This window comes from Propithecus coquereli, unplaced genomic scaffold (assembly GCF_000956105.1).
Source record: "Propithecus coquereli isolate 6110/MARCELLA unplaced genomic scaffold, Pcoq_1.0 Scaffold45, whole genome shotgun sequence".
Taxonomy (NCBI): Eukaryota; Metazoa; Chordata; class Mammalia; order Primates; family Indriidae; genus Propithecus; species Propithecus coquereli.
The window spans coordinates 8,172,387-8,188,183 of record NW_012150285.1 but is presented as its reverse complement, the minus strand read 5'-3'; the positions used below and the strand labels follow the sequence as shown (position 1 = coordinate 8,188,183).

Genomic DNA, 15,797 nt, shown 5'->3' with positions numbered 1-15,797 from the left:
TTCTATTTTTAGTAGAGAGGGGTCTCGCTCTTGCTCAGGCTGGTTTCGAACTCCTGAGCTCAAACAATCCGCCCGCCTCAGCCTCCCAGAGAGCTAGGATTACAGGCATGAGCCACCGTGCCTGGCCTCTAATTGCAATTTTTACAGAGAAGTACAGGACCAAGAAACTCTTCGTGCTCAGTAAGGGCCCAAAGACAGCAGACCATAATAGCACGCATGTGACAAAGTCTAGGGGTCCTGTATGCTTCATGGAAACCACAATTTATATTGCCAAGAAGTATGGGATATTAGGCCTTTCAGGGTTATGGGGAACGCTAATCCTTAACATCCGAACAGTGCCCCGAAGTTTGCAAAAGTGTTTTTACACAGGCTGTGTGACTCAGTCTTCCCGACAGATCTTTGGAGTGGGTAAATTTCATAGGTCTGATTTTATAGACACAAACACTGGGCATAGAAGGCTTGTGCTTATTCTTCAAAGCCATCAAGGAGTGAAGCAGCGAACTAGAATGTGCCAGCCTGGGTTCTCACCAGGACCCCACACTGCCCTCCAAGGCATGGCCTACGCCACCCCTGCCAGGAAGCCCGGTCAGCTTGCTCTTGTTCTCTGTGTTTATTTGCACGCTGCGATGCCACTGAGCTGGAAGAGTTTAAAAGCAGAGCACGGCAGTTGCCACTGTTTGCTAAACATTGCCTCTTGGAGTGGGCAGAAAATAGCAGCTTGAGCCCTTCTTAGTCATCTGGAACAGTATATCAAAGGCACAGAAATAGAGGAAAAGCAAATCTTGTTTATCTGAAGGAAGGAAGCTACTGCACAAGCCATGTTCTCTACTGGCGTGGCTGTTCTTCCTTAGCTTTGTCCTACTTTACGCTTTTCTCCGGGAAGTTCACAGTGACAATAATAATACGATCTTCCTTGAAGGTCTTACTGCAACCTTTCATGTGAGACATCTTTCCCTTCCTAAAGCTCTCCATTAAACTACCCATATCTTATATGTCATTTCTATTTGCTTGCACATAAACCCTATATAGAGGAATTACAATTGTGTGACAATACATTCCACTTACTAAGCACCTATTATCTGCCAGACATTGCGGTAGGCACTTTATATTGCGTGTATTATCTCACCCTTACAGCAAACTCTACAAGGTATAGCTCCTTCCTCCCACTTTGCAGATGGAAAAACCGAAGATGAGAGTGACTGAGTCTGATCTTCAGCAGTGGGATTCAAACATAGATCTGTCTAGCTTCAAAGCCAAGGTTTCCTCTGCAGTCCAGAGCGTACCAGTAGTAATGCTTACTGTCTTAGTGTCTGAAAGAAGGCATTTAGTGAAAATGTTCATTTTTAAGTCATGGGTTTTAATAGTCAGCATCACACTCTTTTTTCCTCAGCGCTTAAAAGGTGGGTAGGTTGTCTAAGGTGATGAAATTCAAACCTAATCCAAACGCAGCGTTCTCGTATGGTATCCCTTACCAACCTACGGAGAATTGCCGCATATAATGGACGCTTCTGTTCTACTGCTTTCTCCACCTGGTCACCCCTCAAATGAAAACAAAATTCATATGATCATTGAGGTCTAGAAATTAACTTTTATTTTAAATCTGTCAAGAACTCCTGGCAGTTATTAATTTTATTAAAACGATTACATATGGCAAAACAAAGAATAGAGGTAATTCTATTTCTCTACAACATAAATTATGAGTTAGATTCTCAGCTGCTGGCTCACATTGTTCAAGATTCTTTTAAAGGATTGGGGGGGATTTTAATATCCAAAAAATGTTAAAGCAGCAAAAGAAAAAATAAATTAAAGTAATTGCCATTGGAGATATTGCCAAGGATGTGCTTATTATAAAATCTTCTTGACGTGTTCATTATAAAATCTTTCAAGCTTTGATATTTAAAAAAAATTATGTGAATAGCTGTCCTATATTGGCTTGTCGCCTATAGTTTATAACACAGAAGAAATTTGCTGATTTAAAAAAAAAGATGGCAAAAATGAGTCATGACTAATTCAAATAAAATACAACCAGCATTCATTCATCTAACTGAAATATGTCAAAACAAAAACATTTTTATTAACACATTTAATACCAGAATAACTTATAATAGTATGAAAAAGAGTGAAGTACTTGTCTTTAGTTTTCATTGACATGCTCACATTTTGGCAAAATTGTTTTGCGAAGATTCCAAAGTTTTGGGATCTCTAACTGCTTAAGGATATAAACCAAAAGAACTCATACTTCATCTGATCATACAGTCATAACTTATACATCTTGCTTTGCGCTTACTGTTACTGCAAACAGCAATTTAGAAAACAAAGTAAAAATATACATATATATATATACACACACACAAAATATTTCTATACCAAATTATCTTCATTACACTAAATAAACCCACTCCCCAAATGCTATGTTACATGAAAAAGTGTCATACAATTTATATCAAGACTGATACTGTCCATCACTTAGAGCAGCCTTTGGTTTTAAAAGCATTTTGCAAAATAAAGAAAAATGTCACCACATGGCTGCACTATTGGCCCTTGTTCACTCACAAAAATGCTTTCCAGTTTAAACAAAACAAAACAAAACAAAAAAATAGATTACATACCCAGAAAAAAAATCCCACCATAAAAGTCAAATCTTTTTACTTCTCTGTAGCACATACACTCTGTTATATTTGGCATTTCCACTGTTTATTCAAGTTTCAAGTCTTCCCAAGCTGATTAGAATATTGTTTTCGATTGAAAAAGATACTCTTCTTTCTTGATATTGATTATTCTCACTCAATAGTAGTCTAATTTAGAAACAAAATGTTTTCTTTTAATGCATGATTTCGCTTAATTTTTACTTTAATGTCCTGTTTGGCAAAATCCAGACTGACTGTTCAATGTTTTGTTTTCCGTATGTTTTAAATCTAAAAATCAACTTAACGCGTGTATATGTATAATTCACACAGAGATACATTTCTCTCCTTGTCTTGTTCTCGTTGCAACACAAATTGTCCACCAGCAATTGGAACTTGAACCAAATAAAAGGTTTTCAGTCATACCATATGAAAACAGTTTCCATCACGAAAAAACACTGAGCTCTAATGCAAACAGGATTACGTTTTAAGACTAAAGTATAGGTTTAGTTCTACACAGGAAAATTTTGAGTTATTTATATAATAAAGTTTTTAAAAACTTCAGCAAAACTTGAAAAAAAAAACCCAAATGAATTCTAAAGGGTATTGTGGTGTTTTCCAGCAGTGCTGGAAAAAAGCTTTCCTGATTGCCATTTGTTCACTGCAATCTTAAATTAGTTTGAAGGAATCACTTCGTAAATGTACACATCATGTGGATCACTGTACCTTTCATTTTGGAAGTTTGGAATGTATCAGATATGCAGGCAAGATACATGCACAAAATTTTCACTGTCACTCTGAAAGCACACTGAACAATTTTCAACACTGTAGAAGTTTTTTTCTTTTTCTTTTAAAGGAACATTTCACTTGAGCTGAACACATTTCCAAGTTTTAATATGTGAATTATTGAATATATTTCAAGGGCTTTCAGCGATTCTGGTTTCAGTTCTGGAATGGTTAGGTCCGTCTGGAATGATGCAGGCAGACTAATAAGCATACGGCGTTGGCATTTTGAGGCATAGCTGTTCGACTATGCCCACGTTGGAGCTTATTTTCGGGAAGCAAGGCACTTACTGTATGGTAATGCAGACATTTATGCATAGTTTGAATAACGTAAAATAACTTAATATTTTTGATTAAAATGAGTTTTTTTATAATTTATACGTCTTTATAGAAGCAACTAAATGATCTATTTAGGATAATTAAAAATAAGAAGAGGTTTGAGAGGGAGTCATTCTCACCCCTGCTTCGGCTCTTAGGATGAAGATTTATGAAAAACACTGACAAGAATATCCGTGGTTGGATCTGGAAAGCAACAAGCTGGCCTTTTAAAACTGCTGCACCAGTGGCACCTTGACAGTCTTGACTTCTGCTATATGGGACGACTTCTGGATGATGCAGCTGGTAGTTCCTTGCAGCTTGTCTTTTCCCTGCGCAAGATTTGTTAAGGCCATGGCTGCATTAATCTCCTTCCAGTACGTGTCATCCTTGCTTGGCCCCTTTCTGTTAGCTGCACTAGAGTTAACCAGAACAGAAAGAAAATGATCAAACTCAACTGCAGTTTGCATTGAAAAGGCCACTGCTGCAAAGCACAAAATGCCAATAGAAACATCTGCTCACCTGTCACCCTTATTGGATCCATTGTCCAGCGTGTCTGTAAAGAAAAGCAAAAATTCAATTACATTTCTTTTTTTCTTTCTTTTATCTTAATCCCAGGAGGTTCAGCACTAATTACCAGAAATAAAAAAAAAATCCATCAGGAAATATAGTTGAAAATTAGTTTGTTATAAAGATAAAGCAATTTGTATTACGATGCAAAAAAAAAAATCTCTGTGCAAAGAAGCAGGAATAAGATGAGAACAGGGAACAAAGAAAAAAAGTACCTTTCATAGATACATAAAAATCTGAGGTTAATTTACTCTGAGAAGTTGTGCGTTTGCATCAGGAAGCAAACAGAACGGAGTAAACAGCACCGTCTGTCCCTGGGGCCAGGTTCCGGTCTTGCCCTAACACTCACCTGTGCTGTCAACTTTGGGCAGATCAAAATGCTCCACAATGTCTGGGATTCAGTTGCCTTCACCATAAAATACAGGCTTCCTAGAAAATCTTGACGGTGCCACTGTCTCAGTATTTTATGATTTCATGGTTATCAAACCTTCGTTTCAGGAAAAGGACTGGCAGATAGTGTCTGCGGGCTAGTTAGCAAATCAGTACCAGACCCGATGCTGACAGCAACAGGTTTCCTGGCACGTTTACCAGAAGGAGGAGGCACAGCCCTGCTCCCCGAAAGAACGCCTCCTCCTGCTGTTGCAGGAAATGAAAGCTAGGATGCTTTTGCGTACACCCTCGCCTTGGGTTTACATTTGTTTCCTCTCTCAGAACACTAATGTCTCCCAATACCACATAAATGCAAAGAAGGATGAAAATGCGTTCTTGATCTTGATTAAATTTCTCTGAGCAGCTCATCTGGCTAAAAGAATGTGGGATGAGGGACACAGAACTGGACATACTTGGGGGAAAGATGCTAAGGGGGTAGAGAGGGTCCCAGCGTGGTGTGGGAAGGGCAGGCAAAGGAGAGGGGCAGGGGCTACCCATCGGCTGTGAGATCCGAAACTAGACAGCGGTTCAGCCACGGCCACTGTCGTCGTCATCCTCCGCAACATCAGCTGACATTGCCAAGGAGCTGCAGAAGGGGGCGCTGTGGTGCGCGCGAGAAACAGGAAAAACGCAACGTTTGCTCAAGGGGCTCTTCTAGTTCTGTGGCCTCTGCCCAACAGTCTTTTCCTGCCCTCAGCCTTCTCTCCTTCTCTTACCTCCTCCAACCCAGTATTTCTCAAGGTGATTTTTATTTCCCCTCTGCAATGCTCAAGGCTACTTAGGCGGTGCAACCCAGTTTCCCATTCTGAGCTCTGAGAGTCACAGAACTAGAAGCGTTTGGAGAACAATAGCAACATGATCATAGTATAGTCCAACCAGGGCAAAACTTTCCCAGGAAGAGATGGTCAAGACAAAGAAATTCCATGACCATGGAGACGAGGCAGCTGAGCTTTGATACACTCTCTGAAGAAAAGGAATTGGGAAAACCAACCGGCTAACATATCCTGAGTCTGGCCTTAAAGTGTAGACCTCGAGGCAAAAATGGTCACTATGAGCTCTTTTCACAAGTCTTCCCCTAGCACTCTAGGGAACTTTAAAAAAAAGAGAGGCAAACAAACAAAAGCACTCAAGGAACAGGTTTTTGTTAAGAATAAATGAGATAATGTGTGTCTGGACCAAAATGGAACCACAAGTGTTAGTTCCTAGAGTCTTCTTTCATTGAATACACAGGCAGCATTTTATAAGGTTTTAGGGATTCTTTGGGGGAAATAATTGAATCCGTGAGCAGTGGGAAGGTGACCTTCTACAGCCCTGCCGGCTCCTGTGTCTGTGGCCCTTACTAGGGTTAGCCTGGATGGTCAACTACACCTCTGCTGCTTTTGATAACTTGTCAGTTATAAAAATTACTCAGGTACATGGAGGAAAAGAATGATCGTTTTTAATTTACAGAACTCTGATAATCCTGATTTACAGATCACTCACTCGTGCCAGGCACGATTCTAAGAGCTTTTGTGTCTTGACTTATTTAGTGCCAGTGACTTTGTATATGGACAGGAATGTCTCCATGGCGTCTGTGAAGTCATCCTTTGCTTCCTACTATTATGTGTAAATCTGCACTCAGGAAAGACAGAGACAAGGCGCTACCAGAACAGAGAACAAGTCAAGGCCTTTGGGAGAAGGAAAGCCAGCAACATTGGACATTTTACACAGAAAAAAAAAAATGAGTTAGGCCTTTGCTCAATTTTGCCCACAAATTGCAACAATTCTGTTGCCAAAGTGAAGCAATAGGTTATGGAGATATTTATTCAATGGAAAGACTTGGCAAAAGCAGAATAAGTTCCATGAAGCTTAAATAACGTTAGGGAAATAACAAAACATAATTTGGAAAAGACCATGTAACTGAAGCTCTGGCTCACAAACAAAGCAGGCTCGTGTATACAACGAGGACCAGAATCCGAATCCCCACCTGAACCGTCAACCTGTGTGTGTTTACTGCGCAGAAAAGAATGCCTGTGGCTATGGGTTACAGAGCCCAGCGATGCTGTTGTACCAATGCAAGGAGCCGGCGCGTGAAAGCAGCACGTGTAATTCACTGTCAGCTCCACGGAGAGCTTCTATGTACACTGAGGAGTGGACTGGTATGTCTTACAGCCCCAGGAGCGCCTGGCCGTGGCCAGCACCCCCTGGGGCTGAGTCCTTGAACTTGTTCCACTGAGAAACAAGTTTGCTGCGGCCAACTATGAAATTATAAAATTCTGCTTACTCTTGGTGTATGTGTATGACACCTTGGTGCCTATGAAAATATCTTCGAAGTGTACAAACATAGACTCTAATCTCGGGCATTCTTCATCAGTTTCGCAAATTTCAACACTGTCCTATGCAGTACTTGACAAAGCGAATTCTAATTCCACGTTTTACTTTTTAAGCTAGGTGGACACGTTCAGTTCATTGGGTATGGATTATGTTCCTTGTCAGTAAAAGAAGAAAAGTCTTCACAATAAATAATGAAGAATGGAAACATTTTGCTTCTTTATCAATAACAGTCAATGCCAAAACTGTATGTCAAAAAGCTCAATCTTAAAGATTGAAACCAACAAGAAAACGCTCACTACCACCATTTTGGGGAGTCTCTGTGTCCAGGGCGGTTTGGGTTCAAAAAATAAGTTGACGGGAGAAGGGCATGCTTTTCCTACTGCTGTTGTTGGTGGGCTGCCCACTGTCACTTGGATACTGTGCATCCGAGAGCCACCTCCCGTGGAGCTGTGTGTTCTAGTTCCCAGAAGAATCAGCAAAAGGAAGACAGCAAACAGGGCCCTTGTACTCTGACATCCTCGTGCTTTTGTAGGAAAGCAAGGACGCTAAAGATCTGGGAATTTGGGGAGATTTTCTTTCTTCATTATGCCGAGATGAAATCTGGGGAAATGTCCCAGCTATTTTAGAGAACTGGTGTCATTTGAGGGGAACTCAGAAAATCTACAATCTTCTTATTATATGAAATGGTTATGTTAAATGCTGTAATGTTATTTCTTATGCTCTTTTCCTTTGAAGTAAACACTTGCGGGCTCTTATCTGGTTCAAGTGCGTTGTGCGTTGTGTCTTTTCAGCCGACAGTGAGTATTTAAGGAGCAGCGGGTCTGTTGTACCCATCACCGGTGGTCATGGCGCTTATGACACTTCTGCCAACTGCTGACAGGTGCCCTCAGCGGCTCTGCTCCAGAAATGGCACCCAGTAGGCTGCAGAAACGACGTGACGGAGAAGGAAGGATTCTGAATGTTGCTGAAGAGAGGGAAATGTCGAGTCCAAGCACGCTCGGGCTGCAGACTCCTCCGTGCGGTTCATCAGCGTGCAGACTCGGGCCGCCTGCCCTACATTCGGCTCAGCTGGCTCAGACTCTGCAAGTAGCTTGGCTCGTCCTCCCCAGCGTCTGAGCTAAAATGCCTTTTTAGATTCTAAGGTTCCAAAAATCAGCTACGCTGTCAATTACCATAAAAGCAACTGGTTGGCAGGAACAACTTACTGAACCAGCCAAAAGAGCGTGTTTTAAGACCAAAAAAGAAAAGAAAAGAAGAGAAAAAAAAAGAGGTGCGTAGTTAGGAAAATCTTGGATGCTGTAAAACCCAAACTATGTTGAAACTTAAAGTGGGGCTATCCTCAGTTTGGACATGTGTTTCCTTATAAAGTTAAATAGAGAGACAATTATAAAGAAAACTCAGTTCTACTGCAACTCAAGATGTGTAAGCACAAAGCTCTGTGGTCCAAGTGCCCTTTCAACTTTGATAAATGCAACGTAGGAGCACACTAATTTTGATATATGTTCCTGAAGTAGTATTTGTAGCCATAAAAGGGGACAAAAATATGGCCAAATCTTTTGCTCTGAGATGATTTTTTCAAATTTAATAAATAGGCCCTAAAGTTAGGAATGTTTTTGAGTGTTTCACAATATGCTACTTACACCACTGAAATGTAAATAAAATTGAGTATTTTTAAATTAAATAATCTAAAATCATATAATACATGTTTCCCTAAATTAAAATGAAGAGTGGAAGAGAAGAAACTTTTGGAACCATGGAAAGAGAGATGAATGAGGAGGAAGTGAGAAATCATTACTGAAATAGTTCTGCCAAGGGGGGAAACAAAGGCAGACCACGAGGATTAGCAGTGGAAGGGAAAGCCACTCATATTCCAAAACAAGCAAAGAGGGCACACTCGTGCAACGAATAATGAAGTTTCAGTCAATGACAGATCACATATATGACAGCTGTCCCGTAAGATTATAATGGAGCTGAAAAATTCTTATCACCTAGTATTTACTATACTGTACTTTTTATTCTTATTTTAGAATGTGCTCCTACTTATGTATATATATAAAAGTTAAACAGCCTCAGGCAGGTCCTTCAGGAGGTATCCAGAAGAAGGCAGTGTCATCGTAGGAGATGACAGCTCCATGCCTGTTACCGCCCCGAAGACCTTCCAGTGGGACAAGACGTGGAGGTGGAAGACGGTGATACTGATGATCTTGACCCTGTGTAGCCTGGGCTATTGTGTGCGTTTGTGTCTTAGGCTTTAACAGAAAAGTTTACAAAGTAAAAAAATCAATTTTAAACACAAAAAAGCTTGTACAATAAGGATATAAAGAAAGAAAATATTTTTCTATATCTGTCCAATGTGTTTGTGTTTAAGTTAAGTGTTATTACAAAAGAAAAAAAAAAAAAAAAAAAGGAAAAAGTTCATAAAGTGAAAAAGTCACCATAAGCTAAGGTTAATTTATCCTTGAAGATGACAAATTTTTAGGATAAATTTAGCGTTGCCCAAGTGCACAGTGTTTACAAAGTCTACAGTGGTGTACGGGAATGTCCTAGGCCTTCACTTCACTCACCACTCACTGACTCGCCCAGAGCAACTTCCAGTCTTGCAAGCTCCATTCATGGTCAGTGCCCTATAGAGGTGTGCCATGTTTTATCTTTTATAATGTATTTTACCGTACCTTTTCTACGTATCTAGGAGCAACAGGCTATACCATAAGGCCTAGGTGTATAGGAGCCTACACCATCTAAGTTCGTGTTAAGTACATATTATGACGTTCGCATGACGACGAAATTGCCTAACGATGCATTTCTTTGAGCATATCCCTGTCGTTAGGTGATACATGAATGTGTTCACCTGGCCTGATGCCCTTGCAGAGAGATTAAAAATCTGGGGGCCTGTGACCATGATGCAACTCATGTCAGAGCTCCGTGTGCTTGAAGACTGCACTTGTGCACACTCCGTAAGTTTGGGGGCCTAACTTTGAAAGCAGGTGTGCAGAACAGAGTGTGTTACTGATCTCAGAGCTCCAGAGAGCCCTGGCACACAGATCAGTTTCTGGAACTATTCACACACTTGGAACAATTGAGGAGAAGAAGACGACTCTGGTGAGTAGGGCAGATATAAAACCTCACTGAAGGTTCTGAAATACTGATTGCTCCAAATTTGCAGGACCTTACCATGGCATAAGCAATCCCGGGCTTCCCGCTCCTGCGGCTACAGCCTCAAGCTCTACTTCTCCACACCAGGAGACCCAGGCTAGGCTAACCCACAGCCTACACACTGGTTCCACTGAGACTGTACATTTCTTTCCTTTTAAAAATAGCCTTTGTTGTTTTTCTTTAATAAGAAAGTAATATAGTTTCATTTAAGTTCACTGCAAAATCTGAGAAAAAGTATAAAGTAGAAAATAAAGGACATTTAGCGATAATTAATGTTAATATTCAGATATATGGCCTTCCAAACAAGTATTATACATATATATTTTTTTTATTTCAGCATATTATGGCAGTACAGATGTTTAGGTTACGTATGTTGCCCTTGCCTTCCCCCTCCCCCGAAGTCCGAGTTTCAAGTGTGTCCATCCCTCCGATGGTGCACATTGCACTCTTTGTGTATGCAAATACCCATCCCCTCTCCCCCATCCCCTCTGCCCGACATCCAATAGATGTTATTCTTATATGTACACTTATGTGTTGATCAGTTAATACCAATTTGATGGTGAGTACATGTGGTGCTTGTTTTTCCATTCTTGGGATACTTCACTTAGTAGAATGTATACATATTTTTCAAAATGCGGTCATTCTGGATGTGCGTTATAACCTTTTTTTTTCACTGAACTTCCACTTTTGCCTTACCCTTTGTTAATAAATAAGATAATAATTTACCCGTCGGCCTTCCCCGATGTGACAGTTAGTACTGCCTGTCAAACAGAAACAGCTCGAAAGAATTCAAAATCCATCTCCATCCAATTTAAACATGAACATTGGGAAACACGAATGTTAAAAGAAAGGGTTATCTTTAAAATAACAATTACTAATATTTATTGAACGCGTATTCTTATGCCAGGCACTAGGCCAGGAACTCCTCGAACGCTATCTGGTTAAATGCCTGCAAGGACCCTGTGTGACAGCACCACCCCCGTTATTGACAAACGACACTGTGGCTTAGAGGAGTGCAGGGACGCGGGCAGGACTCAGTTAGGAAACAGGGGTTGTGAGACTGGCTCCAGGTCAGCTGGCACCCACCGAAGGTCATGGTTTCGACCCTACATTCCATCACCCAAGTGATCTCTGTTGGCAAAGCCACCACAGCAAGGCTTACAGCATCGTGTACACAGAAAGCCTGCGGCAGAAGAACCTATCGAAAATCTAGTCACCTTTTTTCTGTACTTTTTGCTAGAATTTTCGACCTCAAAGATACAAAAAAAAAAAAAAAAAGAAGACTCTTTTCCCTCCTGAAGATTTAATCTGTAAAATCAAGGAATCTGTCCAAATTGCAGAACAGGGAATGTAAATAAGCTCTCTTGAGCTCTTCCTCACACTTTAAGCAGACTAACATGTTAACAGATGTGATATCCCTATAATCACTCTTCTCCACCCCGGAGTGAATTGCTGCTGAGCAAATCCTGGGCAGCTGCTGCTGCATCGCTTTTAGAGGAAATTGTGGTTATCCTCTCTTTGGGACAGTTAGAGCTTTTGAATGAGTAAAGATAAATCATTCTAAGTGATATCTGCCAAAAAAAGGGAAGAAACAAAACCACCCCACAACCTGTAACACTTATCGGCTGATGACTACGCCGCTTCTACCAGTTCCACTGAGCAAGAGTGCGTTCCACTTTACAACTTCGCTATGACAGGAAGAGATGGCAGGTAAAGCTTGGTGAAGATCAAGGCTACTGCTGATAGAAGAGTTACCAGAAGACTGGATTTCGTGAGTCTAGAGATGGGGGAGCTTTGGAAGTTTTGTATATGGTGAGACATATAAAATAAACTCCACCTCATCTGCATGGATGGATCTTGTATTTTTTTTTTCTTTTTGCAGTATACTAGCGAAATTACTTATCCTGGGGGCTTAAAGAATGGGTGGCTTCCAAATTCATTTCAGAGTCTGAAGGAAAAAAAAAAAACCTCTTTTCCAAAAATTAAGCCAGTGTTTCCTCCAGCGATGACTTCCACCATCTGGCCTAGGATTCTTTTTTTTCTCCTGCTACCTCTCATGTGGGCTGGTCCCTCGCTGTGGCTAATGACGCCCAGATGTCCTGGATCCACACGACCCCCACACCTCCAGCTGCCTTTCTGTCAACGCATGGTCCCCCGCTAGCTTCTGCCAGAAAATAAAAATTCAAAGCCACATGCCTCTATTTTGGACCAGTAGAGAAGAGCTCCCTGGTCAGGGTGCGGGTATGCTAACATCTCAGAGCTTTCAGAATAGGTTGTATTTCCATTAGTGACAGGAGCAACAGAACATCCTTCTTGTTGCAGGAGGACAAACGCCTGTGGGTAGGTGGACCAGGGAAAGCACTGCTTGGCTCCCGTTAGGCGGCTCTAGAGCCCCCAACCGCGTTTCCTTATCATGCAGAGCACAGGGCGCTTGAGGCTGGTCTGGTGGCTCCTTATTAATTCTCTGTTGTGTCTTTGTCCTGGTAGAAGGCACAGCTATTCTGGCCAAGTCGGTCTGGGCTAGTGGACTAAACGTGCAGGAAGTGGGATTTGTAACTTAAAAAGTCACTTTTCAGAATAAACAGAACACCACCCAATGATAATGTTTCAATTCACTTTCAATCTTTTTCACTAAGCACATTCAATATTCTTGATGCTAAGTTATTCTGCATCATCCTGTCTTCCAAGATTGCTCCTCTGTGATCTCAAAGGCTCCACCTTTCCCAAGTCTAAAATTTGCAGCCTGAAACTGCACTTCAAAGATCAGGATGCAGTCTACGGGGAGGTGAGTGTTGGTGGGTGACCAGAAAGGGGGTCTGGAAATGCTAAATATTCTCATTTTTATTCCTGGCTCCTTGGATCAACTACGAGGGTGGTCTCGAGGCAGTGACAGAGGCAGCGTGTGCAGTGGTGGGAGCCTGGGCTCTAGATCCCCGCTCTCCCACTGCCCGTCTGTGCTCCAGCTGGCCAACTGCTTGATTTCTCTGTTCCTCACCTTTTCCACCTGTGAAATGGGGATAACAGTACCAGAGGCACAGGGGAGTTATGAGGACCACACGACTTGGTATTTTGTAAAACACTTATAAGAGAGCTTGAGCACATATACCAAGTGCTGCGTAAGTTCTTATAAAAAAAATAACCTTCTCTTTCACTTTATTTTTCTACATCTAGAAAATGGAATTGAATGTAGTCACTAGAAAAATTAGTATTATTCAGTGATTTAATAGGAAAACCATTATGTAAGGACAAAATATTTAACTCTGGGCAAAAGCCCATCAGCTCAGATTAATGGATTAAGTGTGCAGAATCTATCATCTTCAAAGACATCTTCAAAATGGCTTTTCTGACGCTCTTCTTGCCAAAGTGCCACGGCATGCCAAGACAAAGAGCACTGGAGCCACATTAAAGAATATCTAAGAACTTTAAGTGTCTAATGGATTTTGTTACTTCATTTTCTCCAGGGGAATACTGGAGATGTTACCCAAAATGTTTCATCCGTGAAAGCTAGGTTTCCAGCCAAGGTCTCAGAAAATGACTTTCTAACTATGCGTGAATAACTCCTGTGTGTGCGTTGCGAGGAGCATTAATTGTTTATATAACAAAAGCACATCTTTTTACATGCAAGTTGAGCTACTAGTTCTGAAACCTGCGTGCATTTACTCTGATTCTCGGTGAAATCTTAACCGTGTCCCCACATCCTAATGCTGACATTTATCCTCTGAGTTCTACAGCACAAGGGCTATTTCTCCTGAGATCCACTGTATAGTGGCCACACTGCAGTTTTAGAAGGGTTGACTTGTTTAATAAACATACAGCTGAATGACATTAGGCTATAAAGGACCTCTATGACCTTCTTCAGCAAAAAGGCCTTTTAAATGGAAAAAAATGTGCATTTATAATAGTCTAGAAGTTGGCTGGGAAGTCTGGCTCCGTCCATGTATTTTCAAACTCTTCAGTATCTCTGAAAAACCATCAAAAAGTATTTTCCCTTTGATATATGAACTGTAGTGTATCTTTGACTTGGCTCACGTTATTGCCGTGCCTTTCAAATTCCTCAAGTTACCATCTCCAGAAATGACACTTCAGACTAGGAGATCTCGGTGTTAAACCTGTCTGACTGCATTAACACCAGAAATGACACAATAAAAGAGGTGACATTCACAAACTTCTTGGCTGTTTCAGAAGAGTAGCAAATGACAGTTCCTCTACTCGCAGTTCATCTGCTGTATTTATTAGTAGGAAAAAAACCATAGTTGAGACATAAGATGAATACTATTACCAGCCCTTCTACATTTCCAACACGCTTCAACGTTCTTAATAAACTTCAACCTTAAAACTGTGCTTGGCACGTTAGTGTTCTACATTCACACATTTCTACATTTAAAGGTTCTACAACTTTCTGCTTTTAATTCAGAAACAGCATTTAAAGCCTAAACTGGGGTGGCAGTAGGCTTGGAAATAAAAGTTGGAGAGATTTCTGCTGATGATGTTGAAGCCCGGGAGAAGTTGCAAAGGAACGATGCACCAGGATGGGGTAGGACAGCCGCCTGTGGCGAGGTGGCTGCAGCTGCAGGTCTGAGAGTACCCCGGGCTAGAGGTCCTCCCATGACACATTTTGACCAAAAAAAACCCAAAAAACAAGAAAACACACCAAATAACTCCACTTTAAATCTTGCCAGAGGGATCCACTCTAAATTTTACCCAGGGATGTACATACCGAACCAAGCAGAAAGGGAACGTGCAGAACAAGAAGGGACAAGTCACCCCCACTTAAATCAGAACCACTCCCGGGCCCCCAGTGGCAGATTTCCTGCCACGGAGAACAGGTTCTGGCTGAAGGAAGCAACGGTGGGTGGCTGAGAACAGCTCCCGCTAATGGGCGAATTGGCACACAGATCCTATTCCACTATTATCACCTACATTTAGAATATTTCTAGAAAAAAATCGGGGATAAGTTGCTTCAACCTAACAAGTCGATCTTTTAGGGGAAAAACAAAAACCATTTTCTAGATCAACAACAGCCTGCTTGTGCCATAATTTGTCTAAGGTACAGGATTTGTTGCAGGATCGTAGGGTAATAGCGGACTCTGCAGGGATCTGAGCTCGGGCAAGGAATGTATGCACATTGCATCTAATTTTCTTCACCTATGAAGTGCAGGGAATAGTAATAACCACTCCCCGGGGTTGCTGTGAGGATGAAATGAGGTAATAAATGGAAAGCTCTTAGAACAGCGCCTGGGTCACAGCAAGGGCTGTGGCCCCGCCATTCCCATCGTGAAGAAGCCACACTGTCAATCAGCCTTTGCTAGTCAAGAGGGCCACGCCACGTACCACGGGGGCACTAAGCCCCCTACTGGGTTTCTCCTATCACACCTTAGGCCTCCGACCCATAGGGTGCTGGAGAGGAGAGAATAAAATTTACTGAGAAACTTCTCCGCAGGGCAGGTTCCTCGATCCCATCCCTGAGACTGTGACTAAATAGGTCACGGATACAGCCAGGGGCCTGCATTTGAGCATGATCCTCTGGGGTTCTGACGTCAACTGTAAAGATGCTGCCCTGTGACAACTGTCGTGGGGCACGGGGAGTGGACTGTTTCAGTAAACAGCCAT

The 15,797-nt window shown here is 41.7% G+C and overlaps 1 protein-coding gene across 1 annotated transcript in view; it reads right to left on the bottom strand.

The window, feature by feature from the left end:
• Window positions 1–3,952: 3,952 nt before the first annotated feature.
• Window positions 3,953–15,797, bottom strand: part of MKX (mohawk homeobox) — a 70,297-nt gene continuing 58,452 nt past the window's right edge. The window contains exons 6-7 of the mRNA XM_012654849.1: window positions 4,245–4,278; window positions 3,953–4,139 (exon numbers count right to left, since the gene is read on the bottom strand). Of these exons, the coding sequence (XP_012510303.1) occupies window positions 3,953–4,139; window positions 4,245–4,278 (221 nt within the window). The remainder of the gene's footprint in view (window positions 4,140–4,244; window positions 4,279–15,797) is intronic.